Consider the following 19,536-nt stretch of genomic DNA (forward strand, 5'->3'; position numbering starts at 1 on the left):
ACATTGTTCTTCCAGATTTCCTTTACTACTGCTTTTTGGCATATCTTTTTCTTTCTTGTCTTGCTGTCAAACTTGAAAGACTATGTTACACACTGGAGAAGGTTATATTTGAACTGGAGAAGGTTAAATTTTGCTAGAGCTGAATGTTTTATGTAATACTGGCCTTGCAGAACACTGACGATGATAAATGCTGTGCAGTTGACTCCCTTTTATTGGGTCCTTTCTGTCCCAAGGACCTGAAGTACAATACTGAGCCAGGGGAGAAACTGCCTAAGAAATCTGTATTTTCTGCTTTGATTAGCTTTAGTTAGCCGCTCACTGACTTTTTTGTTGTACTTAAGCACGTACATGCAACCTAAGAAGATGACAAGCAAAAGAAAGTTAACGGCTTCCCAGCCTGCCTGTTCTTTCCTCATCTATGGAGAGCTTTTGCTGAAAATCCAGTGTTCTCTGTCTTTATTTGGACAGCAATGTATTACCTCTACCTATAGATAGAAAAACAGAGAGAAAGTGAGTAACATGAGCTAAGGTCACATAATGAGCCAACGTCAGATGGTAAAATATGCCTTTACTCTTCAACTACTCTTTTACATCCACAGTACTGCACTTCCAGAAAATAGTGGCACAAAAAGCTTTATTTCTGTGCACGGGTCTCAAAGTAGGACGCATAAAACACGAACACCGTCAAGTACTAAGTCAGGGTGAAATGAATTTGAATAAGGCACTTCATCCCTCAGAGACCACCTGTGAACAGAAAGGGTCTGCTTGTAAGGACACAGTCATTTACCAACCACGTGCGGCTTTGCTGATCGCACTGTTGGCATTAAAGTATCACCTTATTAAGTTTAATCATTTATGATTTTCATAGCACTCGCCATTTAGATTCAATCTTTGTACAACATTGTTTTTGTAAGCTAATTTCTACCTGTGCACATTATCATGCAGTGAATGGTCCTGAAGCTTTGGTGTCCTCCATTTGGGTTGAAACTATCACCACATTTGAAGCCCAAACACCAATTTTTGCTGTTTTCTGACTACACAGTCTAACTATTTGAGCTATTTTTTCCTAACTCCAGACCTGAGAAACTGTGTTATTTGAAATACAAAGCTTACGTAAGCTACAGTTATGGAACCAAGCATTATCACCCCTCAATTTTGGAGAGCTTCTGAAGTGCTGTGGCAAACGACATAATGCTGCTTCGTTCAGGTGGGTAAAACACCTGAAGAAACCGGCGAGCCAGGCACTCTGGGTTTTGTCTACCCGACTCTCAGCTCCGGGCAAGCTGAACGTTTGCTGCCACTTGGCACTTTGCAGGTCTGGTTGTTCCACACGGGACCCCAGTACCTTGGGCCACCCCCGAGCCCGCGGCTGCGGCCGTGGCAGGGCCTGGTGGCCTCTCACCCTGCGGCCACTGCGACACGGGGCTTCAGGCGACAGGGGAGCAGCACGAAGGCTCCCCAGCCGAAGCCAAGAATCCATCGCCGGGCCAGCTCCGCCGCCCTGAGGGGCAGCGTTTGCCACCCCCGTGCTCGGCCACGCCTCAGGAAAGGGGTTTCCGCCATGAAGGCGGCACCGTTGACCCGGCAAGGGGACGAGCAGGGAGAGGCGGCGGCGCCTCCCTCCTCCAGCCCGTGAGTGTCGGCCGCGCACGGGCCCGCCTCGGAGCCGCCCTCACGCCGCCGCCCTCGGCGCCTCCCGCCCTGCTCCTCCACTGGCCGCGCCGCCATTACCGCCCGCGGCGGGCGCCCGCCTCTCTCTGCGAGCGGCTCGTTGCGGGCAGGCGGCGCTGGCGGGGCTTAGACGAAGCGTCGAGGGACGGCTCGGTGAACGACAGACGGGGCGACGGGAGAGGGAGGGTTGCGCGGGAGGGAGGCGGCAGGGTTGCGCGGGAGGGAGGCGGCGGGCTGCGTCGCATGGGCGGCCGCGGCGCGGTCCCTGAGGCGGGGGAGGTGCGGGGCTGCTTCCTCCTCCCCCCTCCGCGGTGAGGGGCTGCTCGGGGCTGGGGGAGGGCTGTGGTGGGGGCTCGCTGGTGGCCGTGGGCTTTCCCCAGGCGGCCTGGGCTTGCTTTCTGTCAAGCTGGGCTCCCCCGGGGTGACCCCTGCGGCGCTGGCCTGAGGGAGGTTGTGCTCCCCCCCTGGCCGGGCCTGTGCCCGCCTTGGGTGCCGGGCTAGCTGGGGTGCTGTTAAAGGTGCGCTGGTGAGTGGATTTTGTGGATTTTGTTGCTGTCTCTAGACTCCTGTGATGCCGCAGTTAAGGTCAGGGAAAGTGGTAACTGCCAGCGAGGTGAAGTCAGCTGACGGGATGGTCACCAGCCCAAGCTCCCTGGGTGCAGGGGTGGGTTGTGAGCCAGGGAAAAAGTTGTTAGTCAAGCAGAGTCCTCACCTGGCACCAAAGAGAAAACCTGAGCAGCCCTTATCCTCCTGTCTGCAACCTGCCATGCTCCCCAGCAGTTCCTGTGAGCAGTTTGCTCCTCTTGTGCCCATGCAGAAGGTACAAGGTGAGAGTAGCCAGAGACTCCCAGGTAAAAAAAACAAGGGGATACAGTGCAGGAGGGCTGTCAGACGCAACAAGGCTGTAGTTTTGCCAATTTCAGACACTGCTGTACGTGAAGGTTGGCAGGCAGTGACCGTGGCTGCAGCAACCTGCCGAGAAGAGACTGTAAGGAGAGGGACAGGACAAGATCAACAGCTATTTTTCTCAGGAACTACTTTGCAAAATAAACTCTCAGCAGGGATTGAAAGGAGAGAACATAGCTCAGAAGGACTGAACCTCTCAGGTTTCCAGGAGAGTTCAGGGAGCTCAGGAAAAAAAGGCAAATATTCCTTTATGGAAATAAAATTACAAATCCCATCCTCAGAAGAGGAAATTGAGAGCACAGAGAGACATGGCATTTCCTGTTTGCCAGAACCAGGGGTGCTGCTACCCAGAAAGGGCACATGTAATGAAATGAAAAGCACTGACTCCATAATGATGCTGAAGATGCAAATCCCAGGTCTTAAGAAGAATTTGGGGATTCAGGAATCCTTGTCTGAACCAAAACCTCAGGAAGAGCTAGATACACCAGAGAAGTTGGATGGGTGTTCTTTAATTGGATCAAGAAAGCCAGGGACAGAGGAGAAAGGAAAGACATGCTTGAGCAAGAAAGGCGGTACATCTTTGATGAAAGCAAAACTACAAGGTCCCAAAGAGAGGGGTAGATCTGCCTTGCTAGAACTGCATACACAGTATCCAGAGTCCAAGAAAGGAGCTGTGATTCTGAGGAAGAGGGACAGAAACGCACTGATGTCACAGCAGCTACAGGGCATAAGTCTCCAAGAACAACCAACAACCAGAGGAAAAATGCACAAGAGTTGCATGAAAGAAGAGCAGCAGAGCTCAAACCCTCAGAAAGGAGCAGACAGCCTGGGGGAAAGTGGTAAGCACTTGCGCCCCATTGTAGAAGTACAGGTGCAGAATTTGGGCTTCCAGGACAAGGGACTGGTGCTGCAGTAAGACCTCATTAAAAAGTGGAAAAAACAAGATAATTTTTCTTCTGCAGATGTGTCTGTGTGGGACAAAGTCATGGGGGCAGGAAAGAGTGGCCTGTACCCTATCTCAAAGTGACTCTTAGTGTGGCTAGCTGCTAAGTTAACTTAAATCTAGAGATAAGAGCTAGGGTCTGCTAGCTTTACAGAAATGTTTTAGCCTTATACAGTGCCACGTTCTTCTGTAGCCTTGAATGTTTTTTGCTCTCTTTATAAAATATTGCAATAATGACACTTCTTTGTTTTTCAATCAGCAAAGGAAAAATGGAAAGCAATTGAGCGGGACGCTGGTACACAGGCTGTGAAGAAGCTTAAGACAAATCGAAACAGATCAGAAGCTTCCAAGGAGAAGGAACCTCACTACTCTAAATCTCTCATGGTTGCTACTTCAGGTGGGACTCAAGGCAAGAGCTTTCTATGCCATCCTGTAACAAAAAAGCCTGGTGTGCAGTATAAAAAAAGTAAAGCCAGAATTGATCAAGTCAAGTGCTTGCAAAGTTTTAGTGTGACTACAGCTGAAAAAATGAGAAATGTGTCTGCAAAATGTGATGCTGAACGTTGCAGAAATGCCCTAAACCATTGTAATGGCTTGCTCTGTGCAACAGAAAAGAATCCATTTGTGAGATTAGAGGCCTGTAGTTACATCAATACGTTTGTGAAGTCTTCAGCTAGTGGAACTACCAGCAGTTATAAATTAAGTGGATTCTTCCATGTAGCCCAGGATAAAACAAAGCATGTTTTTCCTCATGGTACTGTAGAACAGAGTGATAGGAATTGCAGCACTAATAGAATGCAAAATGAGAGATCGCCCATAAGACGTGGTTTATTGTTCAATAAAGAAAAAACTCAAAATGGAGAAGGGTGTTTTTCATGCTGTCAGAGTGAAAACAATAAGTGTTTAAGGGGAAAAAAGTGGAATATTGGTAGAAAGCCTAGAAAAAAGATGAAAATCACTGAGAAATCAGCAGTAGAGAATATTTTCGCAGACATGGCTAATGAATGCAGCGAGTCTGAGTTACAAACAGAAGCGGCAGTTGCCATGTCAAGTTCCTTTGTAGAATTAGGACTAAATCATAAAGAAATTACTCTGTCAGCTTCATGTGATCATACATCAAATCTTCATATAGGAAAAAATAGTCATGAAGCACAAACTATATCAGTCTGGAGAAAGAATAGTACCAAATTACTTGCATTTGAAGATGGCTTTAAGAAGACATCTGAGCTCTCTGTAACAGCAAAAGGAGAAAATTCAGACAGTGTGGCACATCATTCTGCTGCCTCAGATAGCCTGAGAGTGCTAGCTGAGGTCCATGATGTTTCTAATTGTCACAGAAGCAAGACAGATGAAAAACTGAAGAAAGTTCATAAAAAAATTCAGCAGTTTACCTGTCAAAGAGCAGTACCCATGACTGGTAAAAATGTTTGGCCTTTCAACTCTTGTGCCAGGACTTCTGAAAGGGTTCGTAAAAATCATGGGTCCATCTCAGAAGAAAAAAGACTTTTAAGGGCTGCCTTCAAGGAATCCTCTGATAAAAGCAGTGTTAAAGCTGCAGCAGACAGTGCCGTGACTAGGAATTTGAGACAGTTGGATTTGCATACATCATCGGTAGAAGTTAACAAAGAATCTACACATAAAATAATAGATCCAAATACTGAATGTCTGACTTCACTTGAAACACCAGAATCCTCTTCCGTGGATATTTATGAGACACCAAGAAAGAGCAATGAAAATGCAGAATTACCACTTAATATGGATAGAAGTGCCATGGCGCTTAACCATGATGATGTGCAAGAAGTTAAAGCAACCTTGAATTTTACAACAAAACAAAAAGATAAAGGAGCTGTAATGAAGAGAAACCTGTCTGTGACAGTCCAAAATGGCACATCTACAAGTAACAGAAACAGAATAAACTTCAGCCGTGAAGCATCAGTAGTGAACCAGACATCTTCTGATTTAAAGCTAATGAAACTATTAAACACTGGAAACCTGACAAAATTCAAAATTCCTTTATGCAGAAACAAACCTGAATCCAGGAAATTGGAATCTGTCCGTTCATTTGAAAGAAAATCCTGTAGTCCACTAGAGCTTCTTGACAGCACTAGTGTTTCAAGAAGGCAGAAAACAGGTGAAGAGACTTTTTTGGTAAATTCCAAGCAGCAGCCTCTTCCTGTTGTGAGTGATGCTATGTCTACAGCTTCCATGAGGAAAAAAGCAGATGAGATCAACAGTAAGGACTTTCAGCATGGTAGCTCTGAAAACTTTTCAAATGAGATGTCTGCGCTCCCTGAACATTTTTCTTTATATCCACATCCTTTTCTTGATGGACAACTAGAGTCATCTGTGCCTGATTTCCGTGGTACTGAATGTGTACTAAAATCTCATTTTCCTGATGATTCTTGGAATGCAGTTGACCACCCTGTTGCATTAGAAATAAATGATGATAGCAAATCAAGAGGGAATCTTTCACAGCACAAAAGTCAAAATTTTCCAGATATTCTTGAAGCTTACAAAGAAGATGTTCTTGTCATTGATGTGATTCAGGATGACCCTGACCTTTTTGGAACCAATAACAAAGAGGAGCTCGCACCTGCAGACTGTGAAAGTTGTCCTGTGAAGGCATCCGGTACTAGCACCTGCATTAAAGATGAAAAGCAGGATCTTAAGCCTGAGTATCCTGTTACCACAGAAAATGGAGATTCAGTAGAGGATAATTTCAGGTATGCATATCATTCTTTTTATTACAATAATCCTAAGTACTTTGTTCTCATACAAGTATACGTTGGTTGTAGTGGTCAGACTTCCTTACAAAATTTCACTAATTTCTGGGTTGATGTTAATTGTCAGAATTTGACTGAGGTATGACAGTATGCTGAATGCAAATAAATTAATTTGTTCTTCATAAGAACTAGGATAAACTCTGAATCAAAGGAAAACATAGTCCTGAAGAACTGGTTTAGACCAAGTGAAGTGAAATACAAAAGTAGCAACAAAGCTAATTAAGAGTAATATTCTTAATAAATAACTTAGTATTTTTAAGTATCTAACTTGATTTGAGAGAGCAGATATCTCTTTAAGGGTAGTTTTTAGTTGTAAAGTGAGCAACCTGGTCTAGTGGAAGGGGTCCCTGCCCATGGCAAGGGGGTTGGAACTAGATGATCTTTAAGGTCCCTTCCAGCCCAAACCATTCTATGATTCTGTGATAATACTTAGAAATACTTTTTGCTTTCTAGGTTTAGCTTATTCTTTTGCTGGATCTGTATGAGTAAATGATTATCTCTACAGTAGTATTCCATTCTGCCATTCCCTTTCCCTGCTTTTCTGCTATCCCCAGGCATGTGAATAGTTTTCAGATCTGTAATTTGACTAACACATTGTAGATGTTTATGATCTTGCATCTTCATTCAGCATGTTCCTGGTGTAAATTATTAGGCATTTATGTTTTTCTGGGTTTTGAGATTATAAAAGTCACTGAACGGGGAAGAGAAGTTTAAAGTAGAAACAAACTTTTGTGAAAGATGTAGTAGTCCTTCGTGGGATAGATGGAACTCATCAACTGTCTAGTCTGTTTTCTCTCTAAGCTTCGATACTTGTATTCAATAAATGAGTTTTAAGATTAAATTTTTTAGCTTACGAATAAAACATAAAGCTTAGGTAGAGATAGTACAAGATTTTTCTCTGAAGATTAGGGTTTTTTATTGGGAGGAGTGTTTTAATTTTCTTCCTCTGCTCTTTCTATGTGGCTTTATGTTATCCTTATTTTAAATAATGTTTTAATTATTTTCAACATTGGACCATCTTATAACTGCATTCTTTTTTTTTTACTCTTTGCTCTCCTTATCCTTTCTTCTTCATTAAACCAATGTGCAAGAGGAAGGAATCTTCGCTAAGGTGCTGAACAGTTTTTTAGACATGAGAATGTAAAACTTTCAGATGTTAACAGAATAAAACTTCTGCCAAAACAAGCCTCTGGAGAGCAGGGCAAGTCTTTAGTAGGAGCATCCAACTTCTTAAGAAGCAGCTAGGCTGTATCATAGTAAGTTTATTAGAATGAGTATTCACTTTGTGTGCAGTGTGTATTATATCTTACATACACTGTTTAACAGAGTGAGTATTCACTGTATATTACCCCAGGGTAATAGTGGCTCTTCAGAGACAGTTTCCAGGTGACAGTCCAGACAGCTGTTGCCCAGAGTGGAAGACCAGAACTTCTGAGCCCTTTACACTTATGTGTTGGTTATGGTAGTGAAGTTTGTTATTTACATTAAATACTAACTGAAAATTTTATTGGATCTTGTAAGTACTTTGTAGGGAGGACAAATATTCCCTTTAATTAGTAATGACATTGAGTTAGAGTAACATTTATCACAGCCATTAGATAGATGAAAACTGAACTTGTTTGAAGTCATATTTCAACTTTCTTCCTGGTATCTACTGAATTTGCTTGCCATCAGCCAAGAAAAATAAAAATGCATGGTTCTTATTTCTTAGAATTTCCCCTTAATTTACTAAAGAAGCAAGCAAAATTGTCTGGTTTTGCTTTTTACCTTCCATAGTTTGATGCAAAGATCATTAGACAGTGACTAATCATACATGGTAACGGTCAGGAGCATACTTATGAACTATGAGAATATTAAAATAAGGCAATAGACCTTACCACAGTTTTATCAGGTAACTTATGATATCACCAGATAATACCAGATAATGGCTAGTTCATACTGTTAGTTTTTATTTTGTTAGTATTTACCAGATACAGCTGGGACTTCAACTTTGTTTGGCCAACCCAAAAAGGTGATTATGCTGGTAGAGTTACGCTCACATCATACTACATATTTTAAAATAAAATATTTTTCTGTTAATGTCTTTTTTCTTTAGAGATATTCTAGAGTATTGTCAATGTTTTCTTGTTTGGCTTCTTATTTTATGTATACTCAGTTTTGCTTCATTGCAGTATTAGTTTGTAATGCCACTTTAGTCTGTCCACGTAGAACAGCGAGTCAGAACTGCGCTACTGTAAACTATCTCTAACTTGTAGAAATATTAATTTATATGCATGTTTTGTGTAATATTTGGTTAATGTTAGCCATTACACTCTAGATGAATGTAATCTAGGTGATTTTAGGTAGAAGAGCAATGCAAGCACTTAATGCCTGCGCATGGTGGTTGTTGCTGAATGTTTTAACTGTATCAGTACATAGCTTTTGTTATGATTTCCCTTCAGATTAGTAAGAGCAGGCAGATGATGAGAGAATCTGGATCTTTGCTAAAACTATTTTAGTGCATGTATGCATGGGGATGGACTTCAGTACGTTACTTCTTGTGTACTGATATTTTAGTCTGGCATTGGTATGGAGCAGTAAGAACTGTATTTCTGCTAGCAGCAAGTTATTCTGAAAGTATAGCTGGGTTGTTAAAAAGCTTTTAAAAATGTGTTGAGTGTTACTTAAGAGTTTAATAGAATTTAAATTGTAATTGTAAAGGAAACGATTGGTGCCTTAATTTGTGGTGTTCTTCCAGCTACAAAAGTCTGAGATCTAGCAGCTTGTCAAAATGTCAGTTGCTATAATGAGGTAATACTTTTTATTCAAGTTTCATTGTGAAACCAAAGCACTGAAACTGTGTGAAGGATGTACCAGGTTGACTTGAGTAACTGACAAGTGTTCAGTGGCAACTCTTAGCCACTGTGGATCCGTAACTATTAGCCACTGTGGATCCATTTTGTTTGAGCTTTCAATTTAAACACAAGATGTGTTTAGCCAATGACACTTTTCATCTTTGACTGTTTGTGACCTTAAAAGCTGGAAGGGTATTTTTAGTTACGAAAATTCAAGGATAATAATTTTTGGCTTCCAAATTTCAGATAATGAGAGCACGTGTCCTTCAAAAGCAGAACATACAGGTCAGAACAGTGATTGAGGTCCAAAATTCAAATAAGGCTTTTTTCTTTGGTTGGTTGGGTGGGTTTTTAAGCAAACTAACAAAGCACCCAACAACCAAAGAGGCACCTAACATTGCTACACATCTCTAACTTATTTCCTAACTACTGTAATTGTGCTTGTGCATGTGCCCAGAACTGATGTCTCTGAACAAGTAGATTTAAGTAGGACAAGCAGGTACTGTCTCTTAATCCCCAGGAAGATTCAGAAAAGGCTCTGTGTGTGTATGTCCTGAATGGTTTGATTCAGTTAGCATGCTCTGACCTTTAGGATAAGTAGGACTGGTTACTCCTCTGGTGGCTGCGTTTTAAGAAGAGTGCTGGTCACTTCCAGGCATTAATTGCCAGTCATCAGGAAAGGATTCTGGCCCTGCAGCCTGAGTGGGGCAGTGAAACTCAGTTTTCACATTCACTTCTGTTTGCCATTTTCTATTGCCTACCCTTATGTGACTCCCAACAGTGCAGGTTTTTTAATCAATCATCATTCTTTCCTCTCATGTAGGGTATCTAGACATTTACTCTTAAGTGGCATCCAGTATGTCTTTTCATCCCAACAGAATTAGTAGGTTCAGTGGATACCTTTGAAAGCGCATCAGCAGCTATTCTTGCTTTTAGGAGACTTATGTATTTTACTGTTTTCCTTTTGAATAGAAAACCTAAACTTGAATCCATTTTTCATATCCAAAATAGCAAACTGAACACTGTGGTTTCTGTAACTTGTGCTGTAAAGAGAGATTTGTTTAAACTTAGCAGCATCATGCAAGAGCATCCTGCGTTCTGAGATGGTCTAGTCTGTCTCCATTTCTACATCTCTAAAATGGGCTGACTTCTGGTTCGTGTCACTGCTCCTAGACTTGTCAGCTGGTGAGCAAATGCCAAGTACTGTAATAAATGTAGTTTTCTGTATGTGTTTTAGGCACCTTCTTTACAAGAACTTATAAAGTGTTTCTGTAACTATTTCACACTACACAATTAGCAGAATCTGGTAAAGATTTGGAAGTGGCTTTTGACCTGAACATGAAGATTTCAGTCTCTTCATCTGTTAAATATTTTCAGTTTTAAGCAGTGTTTATGAAGATGACAGCTTTCTGGAACTGTCTGCACTGCAGTTTTACAAAAAGAAAGTCAATTGTTGTTGTAGGCAAAATCACTCAAACTTTGCATTTCACATAAAATGTTGGAGAGAGTGGAAATGAGCCTACAGAGAGCCTGCGTCTAATAAAAATCCCTCTCATCTCTACAAACTTGCTGTAACTTATTAAACTCTGCTTCTTAATGTATGTCGCATATATACATAGATACCTGTGCCTGAACGTTTGTATAGTTCCAAGTTACACATGCTGGGGAACTTTAATTTCTACTAGGTTGTTGCAGATTTTCATTGTTCCATTTTACTAGGCAGCTTGCTGTCATTATACTTGGTGTCATTCACCAGGTGTGAGCTTCCAAAATCTTTGGTGATGACATTGTTGATTTATATATTCTATATATAATATTTTAATATGTATTTTTACCTTCTGAGCTTTTATAAGGAGAAATATTTATTTTTTTCCCAGCTTATCTTTAAAAGAGGTGAAGTATCTTTCTATGAACAAATGTTTTTGTTACTCTCTTTTGAGATTCATTTTTATGCAAATCGTCTTGAATATAAAATTACTATAAATCACATTTTGTAGAAACTGATTAATTGGTTCATTAGCACAGTATTTCCATAATTTGATGTACAGAGATTTTCCCTCCTCAGTATTTTAGGCAAAGGTGAATTGAGATAATGAGCATTTACTGATGAATTTTGGGATTTGAAATATCTTGGTTTTACTTATTGTGTTTAGGTGTGTATCTGTAGGGATGGACATAAGAAAGCCAAAAGAAGAATTAAGAACAGTCTTAGAACAGTGTGTTGTATGTAAGGATTCTGTCTATAGCTAAAAGTATTACTGAGAACTTTAATTTTATGGAACTGGTTAGATTAATTCTGCTTTTGTGCAAGATGGAAATCTTAAATACACTTTTTATTCAAAACAGATGTATTACCATACAAGAATCTGGAATGTCAAATGATACTGAAAATGATACTGAAAATGATACTGAAAGTTGCTGTGACTGGGTGCTGAAAGGTAAGAATCTTTGGAGATTTTTGCTGATTTTTGTGATCAAGAGAAGAAAGTAACCACAAAGATGTTCAGTGGGAAAACCTAGGCTTTCTACTTTCCACATAAAATGAGAACTTGTCAGTTCAGTAATACTTTTTATTGTAACAGCGTTTTGTTTCCTAATGCATATAAAATGGATGTCTTTTGAAATGGTACAAAATTGACCCTCATAGGGAACATGTACTTCTCTGTTGTACTTGTCTGTTGGTAGTACTGGGGGTTTTTTTTGTTTTGGTTGTGGGTTTTTTGACATCTCTCTGATACAAGGCAAGGAATTCTGTTAGTTGATGAGGTTATAGTAAGACACCGAGTACTGTGATACTGCTTTGGAGTCTGACTCATAATGTCACTTGGTTGTTCTCTTGTGTTCATCAGCAGACAGAATTTTATAATAGGTTTTTTTCCAGGTTGTGCTTCTGTTTTTTGCAGATGCTATGCCCATTGCTTTGACAAACTGTTTTGGTTTTTAAGAATGCTTATTTTTTTTTAGAGAAGGATACTTCCGACTTAATGGTTTTTTCTTCCTATTTTAAGCAGAACAGTCCCAACTAGGCAGCATCTGAATGTGATTTATTCTGTTTTCTACAGCTTGCATACAGACCTACTATGCAAGGTACGTCTGATGTGGAAGTTTCTCTTAGGTTGGAGAAACAGGATTTTGACTTTAAACAGAAGTCCATTACTGACACACTGGAGAAGGCACAGAGTGCTGAGGCTGGTTTTGAAGGTTCTTGGTGTTTCCCTTTCTGTTGTCAGTTTGTCAGCTTGCTGTTAATCTGACACTCTGCCATTACGTATTGATTTTGTTGCAGGCTTGAAAAGTGTCTGTGACAGTAGCTCTTGTGCTGTTTTTTCATATTAATATGTTGTGTTCATGTAGAGTGAGTGGTTTGGACAGATGTAGCCTCCTGGAGAAAAAGGATTGAATAGTGACTATTTGCGGGAGAGAGTTTCAGGCTTCAGTGATTAGAAGGCAGAATAAAAGGTAATGAGGGTTTAAGAGCTCAGACACCAAGAAATAGACATAAGTTCCCTGAAGAGGAATAGGGAGTAAGTACACAGTTAGGGCTCTGGTGATGTAAAGAGCCAGAGGGGCCTGTGCCATGGCATCTGCAGTACTGAGGTGACTGCAGCCAAACCTGGGAACAAGTCCTGTACTATTTAGTAACTTCTGCATTTTCTTAGACTGTTTCTTGTTTTACTTCATGTTCTAATGAAGTTTGAGGCTAAAAGTCTTTGGGTCTTTTTGTGGTGCTTAAAATAAAGAAAAAGGTTTAAGTAGGTCCTTCTTCCCAGATCTGAGAAGCTTAGGATCACATCACACTCTTGGATTAATATGCACATGGTAACTTATGTTTGATTGTATGACTTTTTAAAAAGATCTGTACAGATCAAGAAAGGTGCCTGATTTTGGTAATTACTGACAATTTTTGTATTTATTTAGAAATACGTATTACTGCTTTGGTGTCTTGTGTTATGTAGTGAGGTCATGGCTGCTCATCTCAGTGGCTTCACAGTCTAAGAAGGGCAACAAATACTACAGTTAAGGTATTCTGGATGACATCAATCCTCTTCACCTTTCAAGTGGAAATCTTGTGTACATTATCTTCAAGCAGATGTGTCTTGTACTGATGATGATATGGACACCAGTGACTATAAGATAAAAGCCTTTCCAATCATAATCTGATTCTTTCTTCCTGTATCTAGACAACACAGTGCAGTTGAAATTCATTCATGTGATCCAATGAAATAGTGAGTTTCTTTTCTGTGCAGAGCTGTTCTCTTGTCCATAAACAGCTGCTTCAGAAAGCTCCAGTCAGGTGTTCTGTTCATTTCCTGTGGCATCTGCAAAAGGTGTTGAAATTTCCTGACACTGCATTCTCATTGAGTTTACTGTATTATAGGAATTTGGAGTTTCTCAGAGCTATCTGTATTTAGTTCAGGGTTGCATCATGTCATTACAATCAACTTACCTCCTTCTCCAGAAAAGACTTACGTCTTTATTTGCATAGCAAATTACCATAAATATCTTTGGTTCTGTTTTAATAACAAAGTTTAACTGAATTTATTTCTAGAATATTGAATTATATAAATAAACCTGTTCTACTGTTCTACAGGGACTATTACGGAACATACAGTTTGGATAGAATTTTAATTGCAGATTCAGTTTAATATTTATTTGAAATGGTTCGTGCTTTAAAGGTGAAATAATTTTACATATAAATTTCACATTTAGTAAGTCCTAGGAGTTCTTAAATGTCATTAGTATTAAGGCTTTGTAATATTTTGGAAATAAAAACTTTGTTGTCTTGTAGCATGGGAAACACATAAGTAATGTGTTTATACATTTTCAGCTAAAGATATTAAAACCCGGAACTCCTCCAGAGGAAGCAGTCCTTTGGGAGGTGTTACTGAAGACTTTCTTGAAGATGGGCAACTGAGAGAACTAGATGAACTTTTAAAGAGTTTTGACATGGATGAAAAGGTACTGAGAAACCATGCTTTCTGTCACTAAATAGTTTAAGAAATTAGTCTATATAATTGGATAATTTTAATTACTAATGCTGTTTTATCAACAAAATTTTCAATTTCTTGTAATAAAAAGAATATTAGCATTTCATAGATTACTGTACTATTGACAGCCTAAGTTTTGCTTGACAGAACTTGTTTTTTTTACCTTGCCACTAATGTTTCATTTCAGATTTGAACATGAATTAAAATGTTTTTATATCAGTTCTTACAGTAACTCTGTATTACCAACTGTATGAAAATTACTGTTCCAGTGAACACCTAAGTGTACTACTGTGCGTATGTGACATTTTTACATAACACACCTAGTTTTAAAAGTCGGTATTAAGTGCTTGTAACCACACAGTCTCAGAAGGATGGGGTGGTGTTGGAAAGTTGGGGAGCTGCACAGCCATCATGCATCCCAGGAGGATCATTCTGTGGCTCATTACTTGGGCAGAGGGCCATTACATTAACATACTGACTTCCTGGCAGTTCAGAGGGAACGTTAACGCATTTTCATGCTCACTGACTTTATCTGACCTTTCTACTCTCTCTGTCCTCCTTCCTCTAGATAGTAAGCCTAGGTCTTTTAAGACTTGAAATTTTATACTATTTACTTCTTTGATAATGGTTTGGAATTTCACTGCCACTCAGACATAGCTGCTGATAGCATTTACTATTTTCCACTACTTCAAGAGTGGATAATGGTTTTAACTGGATAAGTTAAACTGTAAAATTCACATGGCTAAAAACTGGTAGGTAATTGATAAGTTAATCAAACAGTAGGGAATCAGTTTCCTTGGCAAAATCATTATTTAAAAGCAGAATAGAAACATTTCCTTTAGCAATGGAATTGGGGCTGCTAACATCTGATTCGTAAAGTGAACAGCGCCATTTTGTTCCCTGACTTCTTAGAGAAGATAAAAGAGTCTGTCAAATCATATAGGTTGCTGGAGGTGTAGTACTTGTTGCAATATTGCCAGGTCAATCCCAGTTGGACTACTTTGTAGTGTTGTAGCTTTATAAAATCAGTGTCCTAATGTTTGCTTTTCTTTGCTGTGTTGGACAACAGTAAATATGTATAACTAATCTCACCCAAACTTCAAACTTAACCAAACTTATGCCATAAAATACATGCTGCAGCCCTAAACCTATTCCTGTATGTGGATGGAAAACTAGCTGTGCAGACCTGTGGAGGGAGTGGAATGGCAGAACACATGTTGCAAGTATCTACCATTTGGGGTGATTTTGGGTGTTTGGTTTTTTTGATGGCTTTTCCAACTAATAATGATGTGAGAGACCATGGAGAAAACCCTAAAAATATTTGGGGAACTGGTAAAATGAAGTTTGGAAGTCTGATGAGAGCATATCCATCTCTAATTCTTTGGCTATCATAAATTTGTGATGTAACGTGAAGTTCAAATTACTTCATGAATAACACCCAAAACAAAGCCAGGATTCCACGACTTTGTTCTATAACAGTCCTTTAAATTCTCATCCCCAAATATGTTAGGGGCTGTCTTTTTTCTCCATATCTTTGAGGATTTTTTACCTACACACCATGGTGCACAGCTGAGCAGAAGCCTTAGATTTCTCCTCAATACAGCTTTAAATTTTCATTGAATTTGATGGAATGTCTTTTGGGGGTTTCTACACATCTGTCAGGCGCAGTTAAAATTGGGCAGTGGGTCTAAAAATTGCTGGGATTATCAGTGGGAGCAAAGAGAAGTGAAGACAATCATGTTACCCTTTTTTCCAATTAAAAATCACTATTTTAAAGATCACAATATAATGGCAGTGTGTCCATTTTAAAAGATGGTGTAAGAGTAACTCTGCAGTCCAAATTACAGTTTTTACGGTCAAAACTGTATTATCACACCTTCCAACAACCACTAACGGTTTTAAGTCTGTAGTGTAAAGTGTAACAGGCTTAGTAGTGCTTTGCTGTATCTAAAAATACATTTTAAATATCTTCACAGTCCAGGTTTGCAGATGGAGTGCCTGATGTTAAACAAGAAAAAAAGGGTGAAGCTGAAAAAAGGTATATATACTGTGTCCTTCATGCAACCTGTGATGTTCCCCAGTTGCTGTACTAATGAAATGTGATGTTTTTACTGAAACACCATCAGCATTTTAATTCAATTTTTCTATGTTATTGTGACTATGTGATTAAGAAAATAAGTATGTGAAATAATATAATTTCACTGTGCAGACTACAAGACAAGTATAGTCATAGCCTGACAGGACAATAGAGGTTATTTTGTCCTCTGGCTGGTGATGAAATATATCCACTCTATGCCTGTGTCTCACCTTGGCATCTCAATGTGAGTATAGCATAAGATACATTTCCAGCTGCAACAGCAGTTACCAGAACTTGAAAAAAAAAAAAAAAAAAAAAAAAAATCAATGAAACTTTCAGCTTTCTTTTCTGCCTCGGGACTTTCTAAACTGATAAAAGAAGTGAAAGATCTCATTCAAATTCAGGCTGACAAATACTTGAACAGCAATAGAAAAAGGCACTTAAAAACATGGCATGTGGAGCTAAGCACGTGCTTTACTGTTCTGCTAGCTTCAAGCTATGCTTACAGTGTTTATAGCACATATGACTTCAAATGTCAGACTAAGAAACTTCCATTCAACATCAGCCCAAAAATGAAGCAGAATAAGACTTTGTAGAAAAAGTATACTTAACTGATGGAATACTTGAGTAATTAGAAGAGAAACAACAGATATTTCAGAGTCATTTTCACAATAATCAAGAAACCTTAGCTGGCATAGAAGAAGGGGTTGCTTTTTTCCAGCACCATTCACAGTTCTGTGACAGACTTGAAGTGCACCAGCAGTCCGTTAAATGGAGAATTTTGCATCTTTTCATTAATCAACTAGAAAGCTCCAAGCTCCTCCTTCTGGTAAAATACCCATTTAAATTTACCTTAGTAGCATAAATAGTTCTTTATGCTCTAGAATAAGTAGATTATGCTGGATAAAATATGTGCAAGTAATACCGCATTACTTCACTTCCTTAGTTGAAATGCAGCACACTCTGCAGTTAGAGAAGAGGCATTTATTCCTTCATTTGGAGTCAAACTGTTTTCTCTAATTTACTCAAAAATGTTACCATTGCAAAGTTTCATCTAGAAGAAAACATAGTTACTGTTCTTATTTAGCAAACTCTGCTTCTAGTGGTGCTGTTACTTAAAAAAAGAAATTTATTGTAGAGCTATATAGTTTACAGTTCCTGGCAAAATTGTGCGTAGTTTCATGTCTAGATTAAAAAGAGAGCTGAGATTTATTGTCCTGAAGATAAGCTGCTATGAAAATCCTGTTGTGTCAGATCTGAGGCTGTCATCACAAAGCATAAAAACATTCTACATGGTAATTTGAAAATTCTGAGTAACTAGATCTGCAGACTTTTTTTCTCTGGAGACCAATACAATACATTGACTAGAATAAAAACAAAGATTGATATTGAGGAATTTGGGGTTATTAGCTAGAATTTATTCTTATTTGCTGTAGCATTTTTATTTCAAACTGTGTTAAAAACAGGCTGCAATTTAGGAAAGATTTGAATTATCCTGGCTATGAGAAGTACTAAATAGCTAGAATGTGCCCCTCATAGGGGATAGCAAGTCTATTTCTGTCTCCAAACAGCAAGCAGGCTGAAATGTCCTTTGTACTGAACTTAGATTCTTAATTGAAGGGGGGAGAGGAGGAAGATCTCATAAAAGGGGATTGTTTTTTTCTGTGGCTTTATTTACAAATAAGAAAGACATCACTAAGTATTTTGCTAGCAATATTTGTAGCTTATTTTGGAAAACGTCACATTTTAGTAGCTTAAGTATCTGGAATGTACATATTTGGGAATAGTTAAAGGCAGAACAGTCTTTAATTGGAGTTCCCTTTGAAATCACCTGAATCTTTTGCCAGGTAGAGTCAGTTATTATGAAAGAAAACAGTTGGCTCTTCAAATGTAATTTCAAAAGCTTTGAGGATTACTTCTCTGGCAGATACTACATAACAGACTACTGAAAAGTAGATGCTTCTTCAGAGGTGACAGAAATCGTCTCAGTCTACCTGTCAGCATAGTGAAAAAAAATAGAAGTGGTTCACAGGTGCCTTTTCTATTTATTTATTGAATTTCATATAGTTACACTTTAGGACAGAATAATCTCAGCTAAAATCATAATCAGATTGGACCAGGCAGTAAGAGTAATGAAAATAAAGTTGTTGGGACTGCTAGCTCTTTAAATTTACAGCAAGTTTTCAAATGTTGTGTAAATTGTTGAAATTCTCATCTTTTATACACTTTATCTCCCTTTTTAGGTGTTTAGTATATGGGAGAAGCACCTGTTTAATTTAGTTAAACAAATTTTTGTTTGTTTTTTTTTTTTTAATACTCAACAGTGACTGTATAGACAAAGATCTTGTGAACTGTGAATTGCTATCAGGATTGCCATTGCGTGCCCGGAAAGTAAATGCCCTCAGTGAAGCTACAGTGATGAAACCCCGGACAAATGGTATTGTATGCTGTATTGGTGAACGCTCCAGAATTTATTTTTACGTTTGTTTTATTTGCCTATAAAATCTTAAGGAATTTCTTCAATTCCTGAAGGCATTGGCTGGAATTTGTTTTAGTTTGCATACACAGAAGCAAAAATGCAAGCTCTCATATGATAAGATTAGTGAGGATTTGGGGGTTGGGTGGGCTTTTTTAGCAGAATCCTATTTGGTAGGGTCAAACAGCAATCATTCTATCTTGGTATTTATGGTTCTCAGATACTTCAATGGTACAACAATGCCTGCATTCTTAGTATTTTGACACATTGTGTTTAAGCCATGTTATTGGCAAGTAACTTGTTTTTCTTTATTTGTGGTCAGAGAATGTGACTGCAGATTTTCTTGGTTGGTTGTTACCTGTCGGCAAAACTTGGCTAAGGGACTTCCTACCTTGCCGAAGGTCAGAACTTCTTTGTTTATGCCAATTCAATTGTTTGTGAGGCATTCACTAGACTGGATCAAGGAAATTATCTGGGTTTAAAAAGCAGCACTTTATTTTGACCTGGTATCTGTCACACCTGGGACAGGTACCTCACAAGTGTCTCTACCACCAGAGAAATCATAATGAAATGGAACTGTAGTCAAAGTTTCCTTCTCTTTTTCTCTGCACATAACAACTCTTGACATTTAGCCTTATATAAATGCATAGGTTCTTTTGGCGTACAAGATACAGCAAAAACAGGAATTGATTACTTATGGATAGATACTGCATTCTGTTTCTTTGCAACAGCTGTTTCGGGAATTAATATTTTTACAGTTATTGGTTAATATGGACGTTTATAAGCATGGATTTCCTGAATTGAGATCAGTGGCAGAGGTTCTTGCTTAGTTTCAAATTATACTTCCAGTCTGAGCTT

The 19,536-nt window shown here is 39.0% G+C and overlaps 1 protein-coding gene across 1 annotated transcript in view; it reads left to right on the plus strand.

The window, feature by feature from the left end:
* The first annotated feature begins 1,926 nt into the window (after positions 1-1,926).
* The window catches only part of TOPAZ1 (testis and ovary specific TOPAZ 1), a 40,799-nt gene continuing 23,189 nt past the window's right edge, over positions 1,927-19,536 (plus strand). Inside the window, exons 1-6 of the mRNA XM_069770615.1 lie at positions 1,927-3,416; positions 3,780-6,243; positions 11,484-11,575; positions 13,966-14,096; positions 16,102-16,163; positions 18,527-18,639. Of these exons, the coding sequence (XP_069626716.1) occupies positions 2,243-3,416; positions 3,780-6,243; positions 11,484-11,575; positions 13,966-14,096; positions 16,102-16,163; positions 18,527-18,639 (4,036 nt within the window). The 5' untranslated portion in view covers positions 1,927-2,242. The remainder of the gene's footprint in view (positions 3,417-3,779; positions 6,244-11,483; positions 11,576-13,965; positions 14,097-16,101; positions 16,164-18,526; positions 18,640-19,536) is intronic.

Source organism: Haliaeetus albicilla, chromosome 2, assembly GCF_947461875.1.
Source record: "Haliaeetus albicilla chromosome 2, bHalAlb1.1, whole genome shotgun sequence".
In the NCBI taxonomy this organism is placed as follows: domain Eukaryota; kingdom Metazoa; phylum Chordata; class Aves; order Accipitriformes; family Accipitridae; genus Haliaeetus; species Haliaeetus albicilla.